Source organism: Piliocolobus tephrosceles, chromosome 11 (genome assembly GCF_002776525.5).
Source record: "Piliocolobus tephrosceles isolate RC106 chromosome 11, ASM277652v3, whole genome shotgun sequence".
In the NCBI taxonomy this organism is placed as follows: domain Eukaryota; kingdom Metazoa; phylum Chordata; class Mammalia; order Primates; family Cercopithecidae; genus Piliocolobus; species Piliocolobus tephrosceles.
In genome coordinates, this window is record NC_045444.1 from 78,003,936 (window position 1) to 78,023,904 (window position 19,969).

General features: G+C 35.8%; 1 protein-coding gene across 2 annotated transcripts in view; it reads right to left on the reverse strand.

Moving 5' to 3' along the window:
* Nucleotides 1-4,778: 4,778 nt before the first annotated feature.
* TMEFF2 (transmembrane protein with EGF like and two follistatin like domains 2) overlaps nucleotides 4,779-19,969 on the reverse strand; it is a 242,450-nt gene continuing 227,259 nt past the window's right edge. The window contains exons 8-10 of one of the 2 annotated variants that reach the window (XM_023217866.1): nucleotides 11,691-11,814; nucleotides 9,375-9,533; nucleotides 4,779-6,188 (exon numbers count right to left, since the gene is read on the reverse strand). In XM_023217866.1, the coding sequence (XP_023073634.1) occupies nucleotides 6,176-6,188; nucleotides 9,375-9,533; nucleotides 11,691-11,814 (296 nt within the window). In that variant the 3' untranslated portion in view covers nucleotides 4,779-6,175. The remainder of the gene's footprint in view (nucleotides 6,189-9,374; nucleotides 9,534-11,690; nucleotides 11,815-19,969) is intronic. The other variant, XM_023217856.2, reaches the window with a different exon arrangement.

Sequence of the window (19,969 nt, forward strand, 5' to 3'; positions counted from 1 at the left end):
GTAAAGATTGCAATGCAATAGAGATTATCCTCAGCTAAATTCTTTAAAGGCCTCACTGACTCGTAACTAAGAGTGATTGAAATGTACACAAAAACTACACTGTATATGTATAGTTGGACAAATTATGCTTAATAACTATCAAACTTCATAGCTTATTCTTTAGTGAGGATCCAGTTTATTAATAAATTATTTTCTTGTCTTAAAAACGTTCAACATATATTAATATATTCATGTAAATTATTTGAAATGATATACACAAACACCATGGTGCTCTTCTCTTGGTGATGATATTATTTTATGCCTCCGACTTATCTATATTTGCTAATTTTGCCAGTTAATAAAGTAATAAAGTGTTATGTGTGTAATATATTTATTAATAATTTGATGAACTTCGTGATAATTTGGGACATAATTCTGTGCTCTGTTTTCATGTCTAGATTCATTAAAAGGCCTCTGTTTTCAAGGTCTAAGTTCATGGAAAAGAATGAAGCTAGACTATGGCAGAGAAGGGCTATAATGGAGGATGCTATTGCATGAGATGAAGGAAAAAGAGGTGGTTATTATTTTGAGAAAGAGAGAAAGTCCAATAAGGGGAGACATCCATAGAGAGAAAGGGAATAAAGCCCTCTCAAAATAAAGCCTGAAGAATGGGTTTGACTATGTGGGTCTTGATAGACGCTGCCTCAGGATGATCACCATGGCTGAGCCGCCTGTGTGAGGAGCGCCTGTGATGGATCAGGAAGACAGGGAGGTTTAGCCATGACAATGGGACCACTGAGAACAGAGGGCCAGGCTTTGCTCCTGTCCCTCTCTCCCTTTCCCCTATAATACCTGATTTGGGACTTCTCATTAGTTCTGAGTTAGGTTCTTGTCCTGGATTAAATTTGGCTTGGAAAAATAAAAGAAAGTATTCTATTCTTCGCTTCTTACCTGATGTAAGAGAAAGAGTAAAAATTAATTAAAAATTAAAAATTAAAAATGTACCAAAGATTCAAGTTAAAACAACACATTTAGTATTACTGGAAGCAGATATCAACCAAGGTGCCATACCCAGAGAAGAGGTATCAGTAGATTTCTGTCCACAGTGAGGCTGGAAGGAGGCTTTGAATGGGCTGGGTAGCAGGCGGGACATCACACATAACTTCCTGATGTTGATTTCGAAGGGTCATATTCATTTGTATATTTATGCACTGGTTATAAAACCAACCCCTTTACTTTGTATCACCCTTTACTTTGTATCTCCTTTATCCATCCTTTATGTGAGCTTCCTGAGGATGATGGTATGCATATATCAAATAATTCAATGAAAAACCTTTTATCATTGACATCCAGATGATTAATTATATAACTAACATGTCTACTCTAACTGGGGAAGAGCAACAGGTGGTGCAGGGGTTGCATAATTTTGGCAAAGGGAAGTAGCATCTGAAGACAAACATTAGTAGAGAGGCTAATATGACATAGAGATCATCTCTGTCATATTTCAATAGTCTGCACTGACTTCTCCAGGATCCATGCAAGTGAAGACTTTGATCCTGCAAAGTCACTGCAATATTGACTCACTCATTCCCTGTCTGAAAACACACAAGAGGTTTAATGGTATGTGCTTTATCAGGATAGATCTATTTTAAAGTAGAGTTAAAGCAGAATGACCTCCTTTTTATTCAGACACAATACCAGTGGACCCATTTGAAAAAGAGAATTAGAGATGCTGCGTTGTTTCTTAACTCTATATTGCCTTATTTTCCAGAACCAAAACCAGCTCTCTTGTCTTCAAAGAGATGAGAGATGCCTTTTTTGAGTGAGGATGATTGCTTGATTCCTTCTAACTGTGACCATATGATTCCCATGATGCAACATTTAACTGATGAAATATGGTTTCTTCTTATTTATTTACCTTTATGACACTTATTTATCAAATCCCTATAAATTAATTTCCATATATTGAAAGTTCACTGTGTGCATGTCACTATTCTGAGCACAAGTATGGATTGTCATGTTCATTTCTCAAACTAGTCATATTAGACATGGAAGATATTTTTCTCTCCATTTAAAATATGAGGTATAATGAAGTTAGGCAACTAGCCCAATGTTAGTTAGTAAAGTGAAACTTCGACTGGCAGTCATATCTGCCTTGCTTCAGAGCCCAAGTTTTAAACATTATGCTCACTTTGGAGGCACCCAGTCCTCAGTCACTACCCAGTCACCTTGTCCTATTTTTAATTCTTTGTGTAGAACTTGAAACTTTGCAGTTTTTTTTGTTGTTGTTGTTTGACGAACCCTTTCCCCTCATCCACCTTCACCTCCTCTGCTGAAATGTGAGCCTGTGAGCAGAGACCTGTTAGGCACTTTATTGCTACATCACAGTACCTAGAATAGTGTCTGGCATGGTGTGGGATACAGTAAATGTTTCTTAAACTAACAAAAACAATTGGCAAGGCACTGATTTTCTGTTTCTTTGTTGCTCCTTTGCTAAGGGAAAAACAGACTTGCATGGACAATGAAGGAACCACATGAAAAGCACTATGAGATAATTAGGAAGATGGCCAAGGGAATCAGAGAGGCTTCACTGATAAGCTGTTATTTGTTCTGGGTTTTGCGAAGAGAAGGGTGTGAAGAAAGCATGAGGAGTGTGTAAAATATCAGAAGCAAGAAGTCGGAGTATGTGCGGAGAATGAAGAAGTCATTCTGTGTATCTTACTGTCAAGAGGACACCTCCCCAGCCTTGCACTTCCTCTTTCCGCGTCCCCAAGCACTCTGAGCTGACCAGTATCAGAGCCTTTGTCACATTCTTCATAATTGTTTAATTTACTTCTCAGTCTTCCCCACAGGACTGTGAGATCTCTGAAGCAAGGAACTGGGATGTTCTGATAGTGAACTCCTTTCCGGCAGGGACTCTGCCTTATTTATCTTTGTCTTTTTGTAACTTAGCGTGGTGCTGGTAACTGAAGGCCCTTGCTAAATTTATAATAAATATACAACAAATGAATGAGTAAATGAGGGAATGACATGGCATATTAGCAGTTTATTTATTTATTGAGACAGAGTGTTGCTCTTTTACCCAGGCTGTAGTGCAGTGGCGCGATCTCGGCTCTCTGCAACCTTAGCCTCCCAGTTCAAGTGATTCTCTGCCTCAGCTTCCCAAGTAGCTGGGAGTACAGGTGGCGCCACCATACCTGATTAATTTTGTATTTCTTTTTGTAGAGACAGGGTTTTGTCATGTTGGCCAGGCTGGTTTCGAACTCCTGGACTCACGTGATCCACCCGCCTCGGCCTTCCAAAGTGCTGGGATCACAGGCATGAGCCACCACGCCTGGCCATTAGCAGTTTACTTTAAAAGAATTTTGAATTTAAGTTGAGGATAAGCAATAAAAGTAGTTAATATGGTCCTTGGTAGCAATAATAAAAGTATAGTGCCTTTTTCCTGAATATATAGAATCTTGACAGAGAGAAAGAAGTGATCTTCTGAACGAGGAAACTGAGATCTGAGATATGAAATGACTTGTTCATGGTACCACAGCAAAATTGCAGGTCTAAGTAGAACTTGAATTTAAGAATCACAGCTCTCGATTAAACTTGCCTTCTACAAGTTCTACTACATAGCGTGCTGGTCAGACAATTGTAGTAGACTGTGCAATTCTGAGCTCTACACTCAAAGAAATATATTGATAAAGTAGAAATTGTCCAAGGAAGGACAATGCAGATGCTAGGGGGATGTGGAAGTGATACCACATGAAGAACAGATGAGGAAATTAAGGATGTTTCACTTGGAGATGAACAGTTGCAGGAAGGCTGCGGGGTGAGTGGGAAAACATGATTTCTGTCTTTTTATTTTAAATACATAAGTCATTATTCCTTTGCTCCTAAGAGAAAAAATAGGAGCCCTGGGTAGAAAGTACATAGAAATAAGCATCACCTTGATACGAGAAAGAATTGTCTGAAAAATTATAATTGCCCAAGGATGAAATTCCAAATTATCAGAAATATGCTAGTAGAGGCTGGGTGATTATCTGTTAGTTCTAGGTTGTGAGTTTTTTTTTTTTTTTTTTTTTTTTTTTTGTAGCAGAGACCATATTTTATTTGTATTTCCCTAGGACCTTGAACAGTGCCTGGCACATAGTATATGCTCACTTAAGATTGTTATGCATCTTTTAAAAGGAATTCCTTCATGGGGTGGGTGAGCATGGAAATGGGCAAGAGTGTATTATATTATGAACTCCAAGGACATAGGTTTATGATCATCTGATAAAAATTCACATACAGCAACACATCCATATCTAACAAATCAAATCATTTCACACTCCTACAAGCAAGAGTTAGTGGAATTGTTTCTTTTATTCTCTATAAATCTCTGTGGATGTTGCATTTTTTTCCTCTTCCTTTATGAGGAGGAAGGGTTTCTTTGTCACAAGAATCTTACAAAGGAGACCCTGGCTTGTTACATCTTTCTATCTGTTAACCAAACTAAACTTCCACAAAGAAGGTGAAAAGGAATTTGTCTTGTGCAGGTGGTATAAGGCCGATTTATGGGAACATTTGAGTGATGGTTATGCCAATAGAGTCACACTTCTCACAGTGATGACTAATCTAGAAAACCAGGTTTTTCAGAGTCCTAAATCCTACTTAGATTGTCACATTTATTTATGTTTTAATGAGTATTTTAAACATCACTTCAGAAAATAATTTTTCACTGAATATTTTATATTCAGAATGTGTTGATTTGATATTTGGAGTGTCCTTTTTTTTTTTTTTTTTTTTTAAAGTCCACGCACAGGTTATTTGAAGGAGACAAAGAGAGCTTTATTTAAATTTACTGTGTTAGCCATGGAAAGCTTTGCAGAGCTAAATGATAATAATTGATTTATTTTCATCTTATTCCTTGAGACTTTTCACAGCTTAGTTTTTCCAAACCAAGTTGTGATACCTATTTGTATGCACAAATCAAACAAAAATCCATACCAACTTCCCAGTGAGGTCTTTCAGATGCTATAGGATTAATTTTCTTTCTTACCTCACCATATATATATGCTCATAACATATCTCTGTTTTCATGAAATATTGTCATCATCCCTTACAAATTACGGTGCTGCATTAGCCATAAAACTATTCATAGGGTATTGGTTGTGATTCTAACTTCTTTTCAAAGAGCTATATACTATAAATATAGTATGGTGCTCTTGAGAAATCACGACTTTGGTGTTTCACATTTAATGGTATTATTACGTTTTTCCCCTGGTAATTCCACCCCCCTAAATGGAATATATTTTGCCACTCTGTGTATACCTAGTATGTAACTTGTTCAGTATCCTTCAGGTACATGCACTTAACTGGGGGATTCTAAGCTACTTCCCCAATAAAAACCAATATCTTCTTTCCCTCTCCTTTATGAGTTATAAAACACTTTCCTTCCCCTTCTTCTTTTATTTAGTTTATATGCCAGAGATCTTTCTGCTCTAGGGATGAAAATGGAAGGCCAGGGAAGAAAGTTGATGAAATAGAGATGATTCAAAGATCTGAAATATTTTATCCTCACTCGATATAAAGTAAATTATTTTTTCTCTTTTCCAATAACCATCATTTCCCTTGATCTTGGAATCACTCAAAACCTAGCCACTGAGTCCTGTACAAACTAATGTGCTGTCTCAAGATGAGAAGAAACATGAAATATTGGTAGCTGTACAGATTGTACTAGTCTGATTATGTTTACAGTTATGAGATACCGCAAATTTAAGAATGCCAATTTTTTCTCATCACTGAGTATTTATTATATATAACAAATACATGGGAAAGAAAAAACTATATTGTGTGATATAAATAGTTTATTTACATTACAGAAAAAACATCAAGACAATGTATACTATTTCAAATATATCCATACATAATCAAATATAGCTGTAGTACATGTTTTCATTGGTGTAGATTACCACAAATGCAAGGCAACATGTGTAGATCTCTTGTCTTATTCTTTTGTCTATAATACTGTATTGTGTAGTCCAAGCTCTCGGTAGTCCAGCCACTGTGAAACATGCTCCCTTTAGATTAACCTCGTGGATGCTCTTGTTGTGTTGTCTGAACTGTAGTGCCCTGTATTTTGCTTCTGTCTGTGAATTCTGTTGCTTCTGGGGCATTTCCTAGAAGGTTGGAAAGTTTACAAATCTTAGTCCAATGCTATTATCTAAAGTTTGGTCCTACAATCACAGAGTAAAGATGTGGATTAAGCAAATTATTAAAACATTTCAAATGAAAGAATTTATCATTAGTAGAAATTTGGATTATTTTGGAAAAGTTATTATTTTGCTTCTCTGTGCAGTTGTCTTTAAGTTTTTGTTGGGAATTGAACACAGGCAGAAGCTGAAGAGGAAGACATTTACTTTGTCCTTAACTGCTTACTCATTAAGGCACAAAGAATGACTCAGCACAATGCAATCAAGCAAGTCGTGAGCCCATTTTATCTCACTTTAAAGGTCTTCAACAATTTTATATTTTAAATGTCTTAAGAATGAATGTTATATTGACTTTTCAATGTTATGAGTTTAAATTCTATCAAACCAGCAGAGAATGAGCCAACTGGTAATATCTGATATGTAATGGAAAGGAACATTGTTTTGGACCAGCCTAATATCATTTTTGTACCTTAATAGTATAAATTAGGGACATAAATTGGTACCATTTATTTAGCATCTATAAAAATCTAATATTCAGTCAAATTATCTGAAAATCTCTGGTCTAGTATTTTTTTCTCCTGTAACAAAAAATGCTTTGACTATGCAAATGAGAATAATGGAAAGTTCATATAAAATTCTATTATAATAATCTGTGAAGTATCAGAATATATAAAAATATATAAATATACATACACATATATATCATGTGTGTATATGTGGGTTTATGTATATATGTGGGTGTGTATATGTATGTGTATATAAATATATATATGTATAGTTGTAGAGGGAGGATAGATCTGTTAAAGTGAACATGGAGCTGAAATCACATTCCCAGCAAATGGGAGCTAGAAATAAAAGGATCAAAAATCCAACTTCTCAACAGGGTAACTCTTTTCATTTTAAAACATGTCTCCAAATGTCCATATTTTTTGTGACACATGTGGTGTTTAGGAGGAGGGCAGGTGTTTGGCTAAAATAGTAAAGCAAAGCAGAATTTTTTTTTTTTTTTAAAAAGAAAGTAGAAAGAAGGAGAAGAGATAGAAGAGAGAGGCAGAAGACAGGAGAGACCAGATGAGGAAGACGAAAAATCAAAGGAAATGGGAGGACTTCTGCTTGCTGCAATTTTGTAAATCTTTCAGCAAGACCTATTTTGAAATAAGTCTTGACAGACAAATATGGCCAGGTCATCAGGAAAGTAGGGTTTCTGGGGTTTGGAGACAGACAGCCTAGTTGGAAAGTCTGGTTTCAAAGCAGAATGTTTTCAAGTGAGTGAAATGAATCCACAATGGGAACTGGTGTGCTTTATTGACTAGTATGAATCCTGGAAAGGCTCTAGAAGGTTTGATGGTCTTAAGGCAGATTTGTAAAAGGCATTACAAAATACTAATTTAGTTTATGTGCTAAGTCTTCCCCTCAAAAGCCAATAAATTGAGGACAGGTTTTAGTTTATTATAACACGTAAATGAATAAGTCCATATGCCTTGGAAAAATACTCTAATTTGGAATTCAGTTTAGATAATCTTGAGCATCAGAATACACAAAATCCTTACCAGATACAGTGCAGTATGAGCATGGTGAAGTGCCCAGGCTCTGGCACTAGGCCACCTGGACCCCATTTCTGCCCTTGTTGCTCAGCTGTGTAAAGTCAGCAATTTGCCAACTTCTACCTCAGGGTCTCTATCTTGAAAGCGGAGACAATTGTTCCTTCTCTGTAATGTTATTAAATGTGCATATATATGTGTGTATATGTGTATACACATATATGATACAGACACATAATATACGCTTACACAATTTCTCGTGAGGAAAGGACCCTGTATATTTCCGTTGTTTTTATTATGTATGGGAATGCAACTGTGATTCATGACAGAATCGAAAACATCTGCTAAAGTATTTACAGTTTTGCATTTGTGTCAGTAGTCGAAGTAGCAATCACATTGTTGAGATTATATCCATTAAATATAGCTTTTGTTTTTCATGTACTGATATTGGTTAGCTATTAGAGTAATATGGCACAGTTTCCTATGTTTTAGATTTTCTTTTTCTTTCTATATGCAGTATTTTTGGATTCTTGTTATCTTTATGTTCCCCAGAATCTATTTTAATATAATCACTTGGCATCTAAACGTGAGAGTTGAGTTGATGAACTCAACTCGGCATAGAGCAGCCCAAAGCTTTAGTCGATGATCTTCCCTTAAGCCTTTAGTCCAGGCGAGGATTTATGAACCACATTTTGTCTTTTTCAAGAGCAAATGCAACACTTGTCCTCAAAGAAGATAGTGCAATACCATACTGAAATGTATTATGGCCCTTATTTTCTAAAGATATGATACTTTCTTTTATTTTTGTATCTGTTCAAAACAATTTTTAGAGAAATATTTTGATTTACTGGAGAGCTCCACAAATGGAGAAAGTCTAAAAGCCCTGTGAATTTGGTAAAAATCTTAGAATCTTCCTTGGAACTTTTTATAGAAGAGTGAAATCAAGTCAGTAAGGACTATCTTCAATGACTTTTCTGGTTATACACAACATAAATGATACGCATTTGGCTTAAAGTCCAATTCTCAGTCACCATTGGTTTGTATGCTAATGAAATTAAGCAAGTACTGGCCTCATTCCTTTACTCCAGGCCCAACGTCAGACATTGCTAATTAATCATGGTTTTCTTTTCTGTTGAAACTGAAGGAAATCCCTGTGTCTTTCAACCTGATTCTCCAGGAAACAATTGCCTTTTGATTCGGCTGGGAATTTGATATAAGAGTTTTTTTGTGATATTTGCTGCATGTTTTTATGTATTTAAGGTTTTCATTTACCATAAAAGTACAACTACATGTATTTGTGCATTTTGTGACTGAAAACTATTTTGTCATCCTAAGATAAAAATGTGTTTGTTATTATACCAAGACGTGTTAAAACTGATTCAGGTACATAAGGATACTGATCCAGGTAGATAAGGATACTAATTCAAGTAGGTAAAAATAAATAATCTTTATCCTCAGGCAAAATTAAGGAAAATAATTTGTACCACCCCAATATGCTATTGTACCACTCCACTGGCTATTCAAATACTCTTAAGCTAAGGAACATAGGACTCATAGAGAATGGATGGTCACAGAGTCCATGAAGGAACTCAACTCAGAGGGATCTGATTAAGTAAAGGAGGAACAATATATCCCTTCATTTGGGTAGCCACCAAGTGCTGTTACTGACCTTGTGATGCAGAGGACCACCACACAGATGACAGCAATCTGAATCGTTCCAATCACAGCTGCGATTAAGACATACTGAAATCGTACAGGACCGGGAACAACGTATAGAACACTGTAGTCCTTTTTTTCACAGTGTTGTCCAGTATAACCAGCATCACACCTGGAAGAAATTATAGTGCCCAGTTACCTGTAGCTGCTGCCTTCATTTTTATAGTTGATTGATAGGCATTTATTTTCATCACAAATTAGGGCTTTTTGTGTCCCTTTCTAAATGAATATTACTTTGTGGTTATGGCTCAAAACTACTTATTTTCAATAAGATTTCCTTGTGTTTCTCAGTTATAAGATATGTGGTTTCTTTTTACATTTATGATAGTAATTTCAAAGGTAGGAGGATTACTCGATAATTTGTTTTTGGTGACAATATAGAGAGATAATACATGTCCAAGAATGACTGTTATTTCTATATTTTCTGGAAGGTGAGCTTTACATGTTATTTAATTTGCTCTTTAATCAACCTAAGTCAACACGTTTACTTGAAAAAATATTTGTTTTTGATGACATGGGTATAAAAATTAGTCTGTTTGTTTTGGATGAAACATTCTCTATGCTATTGTCAGAATAAATGTTGAGAAATAGTAGGATCAGAGTGACAAGATGAGTCATTGATTTTCTGGTGAAAAAATCATCTGCTGATGATAGAGTCAAATTTTGTTAGAAAAAAGTAAGTATGGTGTAGGCAATATAGTTCTGCAAAACAAGACGAGGTAGTGCTCATCTGAGAATGAATGTTGCCTCTCCCACTCAACCCTCGTGGAAAGCTCAGGTAGACAATCTACATATGAAAATTAGCATGTGTCTATGAAATGAGAAAATAGCTCATAAGAAAACAATACTTAAAGGGGATCAACATGTCATTGATTTTGTGGAACTATTCTATTACTTCACTTTGAATTTCTTACAACTACATCCTGAGAATTTTTTTCTCTCCACCAGGAAGGGTTTAATAATAATGACACTGCTGGGGAGTGAGGGGGTAGCAGGAGTAACTTCTCAGTTTTGTTCACTCTGCCTGACTTCAGCTGAAGGCCTGTGCTAGTATATTTTATGGAGGGAAATCATGAAAGGAAGACAGCTCTAGGTGGAAGGGTGGAGAAAAGGAGGAAGAGTGGGAAGGGGAGAGAGATAGAGAGAGAGAAACCTTCTGTTGTAAATGAAAATACAACCTATTTCATCATATGTCACTTGTACTTAATGTAAATAAAAATAAAAATAAATTATGTTTTCATTTTGGCTTTGCCATCTCTGAAATAATTATATTTTAGACATGAATACACAGGAGGTATTTAAATAAATATATATTTATATATATATAAGAGATGGGGCCTTGCCTAGTTGCGTAGGCTGGAGTGTAGTGGTGTGACCATAGCTCACTGCAGGCTTGAACTCCTGGGCTCAAGGGATCATCCCATCTCAGCTCTCAAGTAGCTCCTGGGACTACAGGTGCATGCAACCTTGCGTGGCTAATTTTTAATTTTAATTTTTTTTATTTTTTAATTTTTCTTTTTAGAGATAGGATCTCCCTTTGTTGCCCAGGCTAGTCTTAAACTCCTGGCTTCAAGTGATCTTCTCACCTCGGCTTCCCAAAGTGTGGGATTACAGGTGTGAGCCATCATGCCTGGCCAGTATTTATATTCATAAACTAAATCCAGATAGGCAATTTCTTTGTGTCTCTACTGAGTTTGAAACTGTGGCGGTATAGCTAATGATTTCACTTTGCAAGTCTCTATGGGAGAGCAGATCTATAGAAAATAGTGAATGCCTGGCAAAACAAGGATTGATGATATTTATGAGAAGACCTGAAGGACTTAGGAAGAGATGAACTCTGAGAAGCAACTATGCTATCTAAAATACATGAGGCTTCATCCATTCATTTGTCTGATAAATACTTACTGAGCACTTGATACATGCCAAGTACAATTCTGTGTTCAGGAGAAAGAGAGGTAATACGGAGGAACTGGTACCTTTAAGGAGCTTATAATGCACAAAGTACAATTTCAAATTCTACTAGAAGAGTTTAGTAATGTGTTATATAGTACTTGAGTGTGTAAGGTGCACATATATATATATATATATATATTTTAGTGTGTGAGTATGTGTGTGTGTGTGTGTATACATGCACAGGAGAAGCAGAGAAAAGTTTTGTTGCTGATCACCCATTCAAGAAGAATGTCGACCAATTTTCTATAAACATCACAATTTAGTTTCTACATATTAACTTTATACATTAACTATGCTTACGAGTAAAAAATGTTACCTGCAAGATGGCTCCTGCATATTGACAGAATGCTCACACTTCCCATGCATGCAGAAGCCATTGTAATGTTCCGGACAAGGTATGTGGTGTTCTCTGGCACTTTCTTCTAATTTGTTAGCATTCTCTGTGAACACAGATACAAGAAAGCACCCCCTGTAAATACTTTTTTAGCCTAGTAAGATCAACCAGTACATTAAGAAGCAAAGCTATGGTAGGCAAAGATTTTAAAATGGCAAGAACTAAAGGGCTATGCTTCAGAAATAAGAGGAAGAAAGAACTGAAAGACAGACATCTTTACAATTGTGTTTAGAGATGAAATTTGCAAAATGACCCAGTGCTTTTTATGCTTTTATGCAATTTCCTACGTCTTTAACAGCTAGTGGTGTGTCTAGGACTTGTCAGACAGCTTTAATTTTCCTCGCATAGGGACTGTACATTGATCATGAAATATTCCAAGAACAAATAGCCTATTTTTTAAATTTCAAAGCCCAGCATAATGTCCTTAAGAGTAAATTGCTGTAATACCTCGATACTTTCGCAACACGAGAGCTTAAAAGTTAAAATATGGCTGTGTTCAATTGTTAAACACACGTTTTTCAAACCGAATGCAAATTTCAACAAATGTATTCTTTGAAGCTTTTAAAATCTACTGCAAACATGATTTTCACTAGCATCCATACATTTTTTTTTTGTTGCCAAAATAAACCTATTGAATAAGAAAACGTCATTTCAAAATAACTTATGTAGATATTCACATAGTAGACACTGGATACTATAAATATATTTAAATGCATATTTAGCCTATATTAACAATGCTATGTGAAGCCTAAACTCACGATAAAGAATAAACACTAAAATGAACACTTTTGCGTGCCATTACAACATATTCTACTTGTTTTGCCATGTTTTCATAGGTATTTGAATTTTTTTGACCTTTGTTAGTCCAAATACATTTGCTTCATATTTGTAATGTCATCTTCAAGTGTCTTTTGAGTCTTAATATGTTCATTTCATGATAAAACTTTTGCCTTGAGCTTTCACTAAATCTGAAATGACAGTCTTGAAAATTTCTGCCCAAACACATGAGAAATATAGCTTTTATGAACTCAATCTGAAGACACTCTTCAATCTGAAGGTACTCTTCAACACCCTAGTAATTAGTCAGCAGGAATGGAAAATGGCAAGTGAATTCCTATTTTTATGAAATGGGTTATTTCCATATAAAGGGTTTTATTATTGGCAGTCATGTATGATAAGCATATTCATCGGGAGAAAAAAACATGCCTCTGGTATTAATGAATCAGACAAATGTATTATTTATGATTAAACAGAGCTGCAAAATATCTATACATCTTTAAGATCCAGATGCCATCTGCAAAACATTAAAGTCTGAAAAAAGTTGTAAAATATGTATAGTGCTTTCTTGTGTAGAGATATTTATATGCATCATTATGATGGGCAATATTTTATGTTACACACCCAAATTTGTAAGGGATTTACCATCAATGTACTAGAGAGCCTGTAGATGACATTTAAATCATTAGTTTGTTTCTTGTCTGTGTCTCTTTAGCTAGGATGGTTGGTGATTTTTTTTGTTTGTTTGTTTGAATTACAGTATTTCCACATTGATAACTGCTATTAAACTGAACAAACTACTTCCATGGAGAAAACTAAGAATGTACAGAACTTTTTTGGTTTCTTCCCTCTTCTTTGAAGTTACTTTGGAATTTTGTGGTATGATGTTTTTGGTAGCAAGTGCAGCTGCAGTAAGCAAATACACCAAAATTAAAGTGGTAGTGTTGGGTGAAATTTCTCACATGGGAACGTGTGACTAATATGGAAGCAGGGCAATTTGTGAACCCATGGAGGAGGCTGTGTTCATTCTGTGCCAGGGCTGGGGGCTACACACTATAGCACTCAAACCATGCACCTGCGGTTTAAAGGAGACATTAGCAGTGGGGTTTGCCAGTCACACTGCTGGTGTAATGAACCAGCTCTGATTTTCACTTTTATTTCTGGACCTTCTTCCCATAACAAACTATTTGACACTTCTATTTAGGGTTCATTAGTAACCCCTCAGTGCTTCTGAACACCTGCGTGCAGGGAAATTTTCTGTGAGTTCCCTAAATGTCAGTTATACATTGTCTTTTCAGCTATAGTATTTTTCAAACACATCTTATTAGGACTATTTTTCTTTCTGTCAGTTACAAAAGAATATCAAGAATTTTTAAAAGTGAAAATCCAGTTTTTAGGCTATTTTAATTTTTAACACCGTACCTCATCCCATACTGACAGTTTGTTTCTGGATTCGTGCCATATTCACAATTATAAACTGAAGTATAAGGGAAAAATAAGAGCTTGTTTGAATGAGGCTGTTGCCTTAGTGTGGTAAGACACGGATATTTTCACAAAGTTCATTATCCAGCCAGGGTGATCACATGGGCAGGGAATAGTTTCCATCCAAATCTGGTAATCAGTTTACACTATTTCTTATGAGCTTGGAGTGCTCTGTTATGCTGCTCATAGGATACTGTCAAATAAGAAAGCAGAGAGACTGAAAATAAATGAGTAGAAGAAATGATCTCTGGGCAAGAAAACGAGGAATCATCAATATATGTCAACAAATTTATAGTCAATCCAAACAAGCAAATCAGTGGATTGAAAACCCGAATATATAACCACTGCTAGTAATGGAATAGACATATTTTAGAAATGAGATTTTAGTATATTAAGAAGAGTAGAAACACAGAAATCTAATATCCAAACAAACATGTATATGAACCATAGTGTTTGTGATCTTAATGTTTATGTATAGTAGGTGTTAAGCAATAACAAAGCATTAAACATTTTAAATTATATAGAAATTATATATATATATATCTGGAAGTCTGCATGTTTCCTTTAGTAGCTTATGATTTAGACATTGATTTCTCTGTCCTCCATTTAAAAAGAGGTTTAATGTAAGGGTTGTGCTCTTTCTTCTAAAATAGATAAGAGGCTATGGTAGAAACTCTTCATGTCTCTGTTTAAAATCCTCAACTACTAGTTTCCTGTTTAAATGTTTATAAATGGTTTGTTCTAGAGAGTTCCTGACCTTTTGAAGAACAATTTCTGATATAATCTGAGTTATTTGCAGCAGAGCTAATAGGGCTCATGCCCATTGCTAGTCAACACTTCGGTCAAGAGCTATTGAAGTGGGCTGTTCTATAGTACAGCTACACATGTTGTTTCTACCCTGGTGCTTGCAGGGAAAGAAACAGGGAAAGCCAAAGAGACAGAGAATGGCAAATGGTGACGCCTTACCTTACTGCAAGTCAAGTAAGGTTAAATGGGTAGAAAGGGGGCAAAGCCAGATTTAGCAGTTCAGACTTAAATCAATACAGTCCAGTATGTACATGTGTGTGTATGTATGTGTTTACCATTGCCCCTGTATTCCTTTCCCTAAAAAGCTGAAAATAAGATGTTGTTTAGATAATTAATTTATCAAAGGAACACATTATGGATCAAAGCAGAAATATTACAGTGTAAAATTTGACTAAATCCATATTTCTATAAAAAAGAATGTTTCCCTTTGGACAAAGATTAAAGGATGGCCAAAGAAGTTCTGAAAGTTAAGTTGTATTTTCTATCCAAGTGCTTTCCAAGTTGGTGTGTTTTTGTTTTTTATTTTGAGGGTCTTACTCTATTATCCAGTATGGAATGCAGTGGCGTGATTTTGGCTCACTGCAACTTCCACCTCCTGGGCTCAAGTGATTCTTGTGTCTCTGCCTCTCTATTAGGTGGGACTACAAGCATGTGCCATTACCCTGGCTAACTTTTTGTATTTTTTAGTAGACATGGGGGTTTTCCATGTTGGCCAGGCTGGTCTTGAACTCCTGGCCTCAAGTAATCCACCTGCCTCGGCCTCCCAAAGTGCTGGGATTACAGCCGTGAGTCACTGCACCCACCCAATTTGGTGTTTTTTAAAAAACCAACCTGAACTAGCAAACGCAGAGTCCTAGGTGCAGAGACAGATGCACCAGGTTATTAGTTTCTGATGCTATTAAATATTTACTCAGTTAACCCATTTCTCTTGTTCTGATGCTCTACTGCCTAGTCATTCTTAAAATAATTTGACTTCTATGTAGCCTTCACATTGGAATGGCTTTGGCAAAACAACATGAATATCTTACCCATTTAACAGTTACATATTTCACTTGAGAGAACTGACTAGTTCCGAATTTCTGTTTATTTTTTGAGGGGATTACATGTTAACTTTCTTCAGTCCACTCAATTCTGAAGTTTTATAAGGTCAAACTTCTGTTGTATAGACCAGAGAACTAGACCCTACCCATTGTTCACTACAGTCTGCGAGGCCTTTGGGGGCTGGTCAAATGATATTTCTCTGGTAATGCCCCACTTTAATTAGGAATTTATTTCAAATGTAATCAAATTCCTAGGCCACTGATTCGTCCAGAAGAGTCTGATTCTGTGTAAGCATTTCTGAGTAAATTGAAAAGATCCTAAACTAGAGGAAACATCAGGAATTTAGTGGATGTTTTAGGGGGGCAGATCTCCACTGCATATTTTTAAATAACTAGAGCTGTTCAACAGGAGAATGAGTTCCATTGTAAAGTAGTGGGCTTCTGGTGGTATTGAAAGCTGTGTGGCCATTTCTCAGGAATGTTGTAGACTGTTAATGTATATTGATTAGATTATTTTGGAACTCTAAGTTCATTGAATTCTGAAAGTAACATTTATTTCTATTGCTAATATTTACTTATGATTAATCATCAATATTTACTAACATTTATTATAGAGTATTATTTTTGATATGCTAGGAGAAAGATGTAGAGAGATATTATTTATATATGTTAAACAAAATAAATTACTTTTGCCTTAATTATGGAACATGTTACCTTTTGAAAGGGTATAAAATATCTTATATTTTGACTGTGTCTGTAATTCAGATGTTCTAGCAGAGAGAACCTTTACTATGTAACGTATTGCCTTTCTTTTGTTTAGTGGACCTAAATTCAATTTTTAAAATCATGCTTTAACATCCCATATGATCTTGACATGCACAAGCATGTGAGTATTACAGTTTGGTTTATTATCTTTTCAACTATCTTTTGCTGTTGGCCCACAAAATGTGTCATACTTTTATAGAAAACAAAAATTTTCAATTTTGAATGTATTTATGTAATCTTGCTATTTTTTATATGTAATGACAGTAGAGGGAAACCCCGGTATTGAAATATTCACATTCTTGCACACCTTTTGTAATTAATTTTCCCCTTCCCCTGCTTACTGCCATTTCTCCAAAGCAAAATGAAACTACTTTTATTTAACTAGAAAAGGAAAAACTGTTTTGTTCTCCTTATATTTACATTGTGCCTGGGACAGAAATAACTTAAGAATATAGTAATAAAGTCACGATTGTCCCCATTGTTGGTTAGAGTTGGTTTCAAAGAAGATATACAATTCTTATGATTTCCTCTCCTTATCTTATCAGGTATAAACATACGAGGCAGTAAAACCTCATATCTAGCTTGAGTTGCGATCGAAGTTTTTTAAAGACTGGAAAAGCATTCCTATTGAATGTGTTCTGGATGTAATGAAGTCAGAGTTCCTGCAACTTAACACATTCCACAATAGCCTCACCTGCTGTCATAGTTTCTTTAAGGCATGGATGAGTAGAAGAGTCTCTCCTTTTTAAAGCTTCTGGGACACAGACTCAAATAAAAATGCTAGCTAAAAGTGGCAGCCTAGCGTGAGGGACACAGAGAATTTAAGGATACAATCAATTCTCAAGTTTTGTAAAGAGCAGAGAACCAGTCATAACATTCTTGTTATTTAATCTCTGTTAAAGACTTAGAAAACAACTCTTCAAAACAGAGACCATGTCCTTCAACATTCTTGCTACAAATTTAACATTTCTTCTGCAAGTTGAACATTATTCTATTTTTTCAGAAAAATAATTGGAACTACTTGGATCAGAAACTTTGCTAGTAAGGCAATGGTATGGGTTGGGAACAGGATGGATGCAAACAAACAGAAATTCCTCTTCATTCCACCAGTGATAGGTACTAATATAAAATGTGAAATGTGGTTATCCTTATCATTGCTTGCATATGCTATAAATATTCTTATTGAACATAAAATTAAAATAAAGTGTAAGAAAACTAATTTTCATGTTACTGCATTCTCAGGCAAGGCCTTGATGACATGATTCAGGAATTGCTAGAATTTAAATTGGAAAAAGTACCAGCATCTCAAATACACATAGTAATTTGGGGACTGGAGTAATTGAAATGCAACAATAGTGGATGATTATTTGCATGGGCTTTTATTAACTCAGTTTCTACTTGTAATATATTTACATAGGTAAATACTGAAAAATCTGTGAAATCTTGCGAGAAAAACTTGTATGCAACATTTTCACTTATGACATCCAAATACAATTATAATTCAATAATTTGGCATAAAAAGGCTCATATAGATTTAGTTAGAAATCCTGGACCTCAAAACATTTTATTATTAAGAGCAAAATAAGTAGCTCCTTAGTTGTTTGCTCTGTTTTTTGACTCGGCAATGCCCTGCCTGGCTTTCGATGGCAGAGTCCTCAGAAGAGTGAAGAGAGCAGACCGCTGGGAGAAGTTGTGTTCTGTCTCTAATGGTCCTTTTCAAACTTCACCACTCAGTCAAGAGCCTATTAACTCTCAGTAAGTGGGTAACTCCTATCGGTTTACAGGACTTGGTTTGAAGACCTTTTAAAAATACAATATTTTATGGAACTTTAGATGTCTTTGACAACATTTCTGTAAATATCAGGCCTTGGGAAGAGGTAGGAATCTATGGTTCATTAGCGTCTTGGGAGTCCAGAGCTGGGGTTGCCTTAAGCTTATCTGGGGCAATTTGCTGCAGCTCTCCCCACTGAGTTTTCCCCTCAGCATCTCCTTACTTTCAAGCTGTTCTCAGGAGACAAAGTTTGCTATAAACTTTAGAGAAAGAAAATGATGTGGGAAACCATTTTATGCTAAGAATATATTTATTCTCTTCCTTTTTGTCTTGAACTAAATCTATGCGTCTTCGACCAAAATTATTTGCTTGTGGTTAATTCAGGCATCCTTTCTTAGTGAGCTTCATTGGTGACAATGTTAAAAATGGCACTAGTCGGGCGCGTGGCTCAAGCCTGTAATCCCAGCACTTTGGGAGCCTGAGACGGGCGGATCACGAGGTCAGGAGATCGAGACCATCCTGGCTAACACGATGAAACCCCGTCTCTACTAAAAAATACACAAAACTAGCTGGGCGAGGTGGCGGGCGCCTGTAGTCCCAGCTTCTAGGGAGGCTAAGGCAGGAGAATGGCATGAACCCGGGAGGTGGAGCTTGCAGTGAGCTGAGATCCGGCCACTGCACTCCAGCCTGGGCGACAGAGCGAAAAAAAAAAAATGACACTAAGTAACAGAGGAGACAAGCAACGGATCAGGTCCCATCTACTCTAGCCTTCTGGGCCATGTGAGCCAAGCGATATTTATCTTTGTAGGCTGTGTGTGCAAAAATGGATTAATAGTCAAGACAAACCTCCTCAGGTGATGTATTTGTTTTCTTCTGTGACCCTGAAGTGACTAACTAGCAGATAGTGAAGAGGATTGAGGCTGGAGCATTTACTGGAATATAGTGAAAGCAAAGGTTTGAATAACATAGATAGAACCCCCAAGCTGTCTTTCAGTAATTTATTATGTGCATATTTCTTGAGTAGATATTATGTGTCTGGCACTATGCTATGTGTTGTGTATCCATACGCTAAAGCTATTGGTTGTCTTCCAGTGATTTTGCTTATTATCTTCTAAAGACAACCAACAAAACTGATTCTTAAGACAAGACGATAGTAAATATGTTTTCAGTTACTTGAGAATCTTACAACAGGACCATCGTGTTACTACTGACTTAACATGATCAAAATGTATTCCTTAATATAGGCTTTCAAGGTAGATTTATACAATTTCCATTTTTTTTATATATTAGGAAAATGAAGTTAAATTACTTGTCTTAGTAATTTACACAACTAGTAAACAGAAGTGCTGTCGAAGTCAGGGCTCTTTCCAGTGTAATATGTATAGTATGATAGTTAGGAACTTATTAAAATACACGACAACATCTGGCCTTCATATCTTATTTATCATTTGTGTTTTATGACTCCTGATTCTTTATCCCACCTAGATCTATTGCTACTCTAAAAAACAATTCTTCTTTCTTTCTTTCTTTCTTTCTTTCTTTCTTTCTTTCTTTCTTTC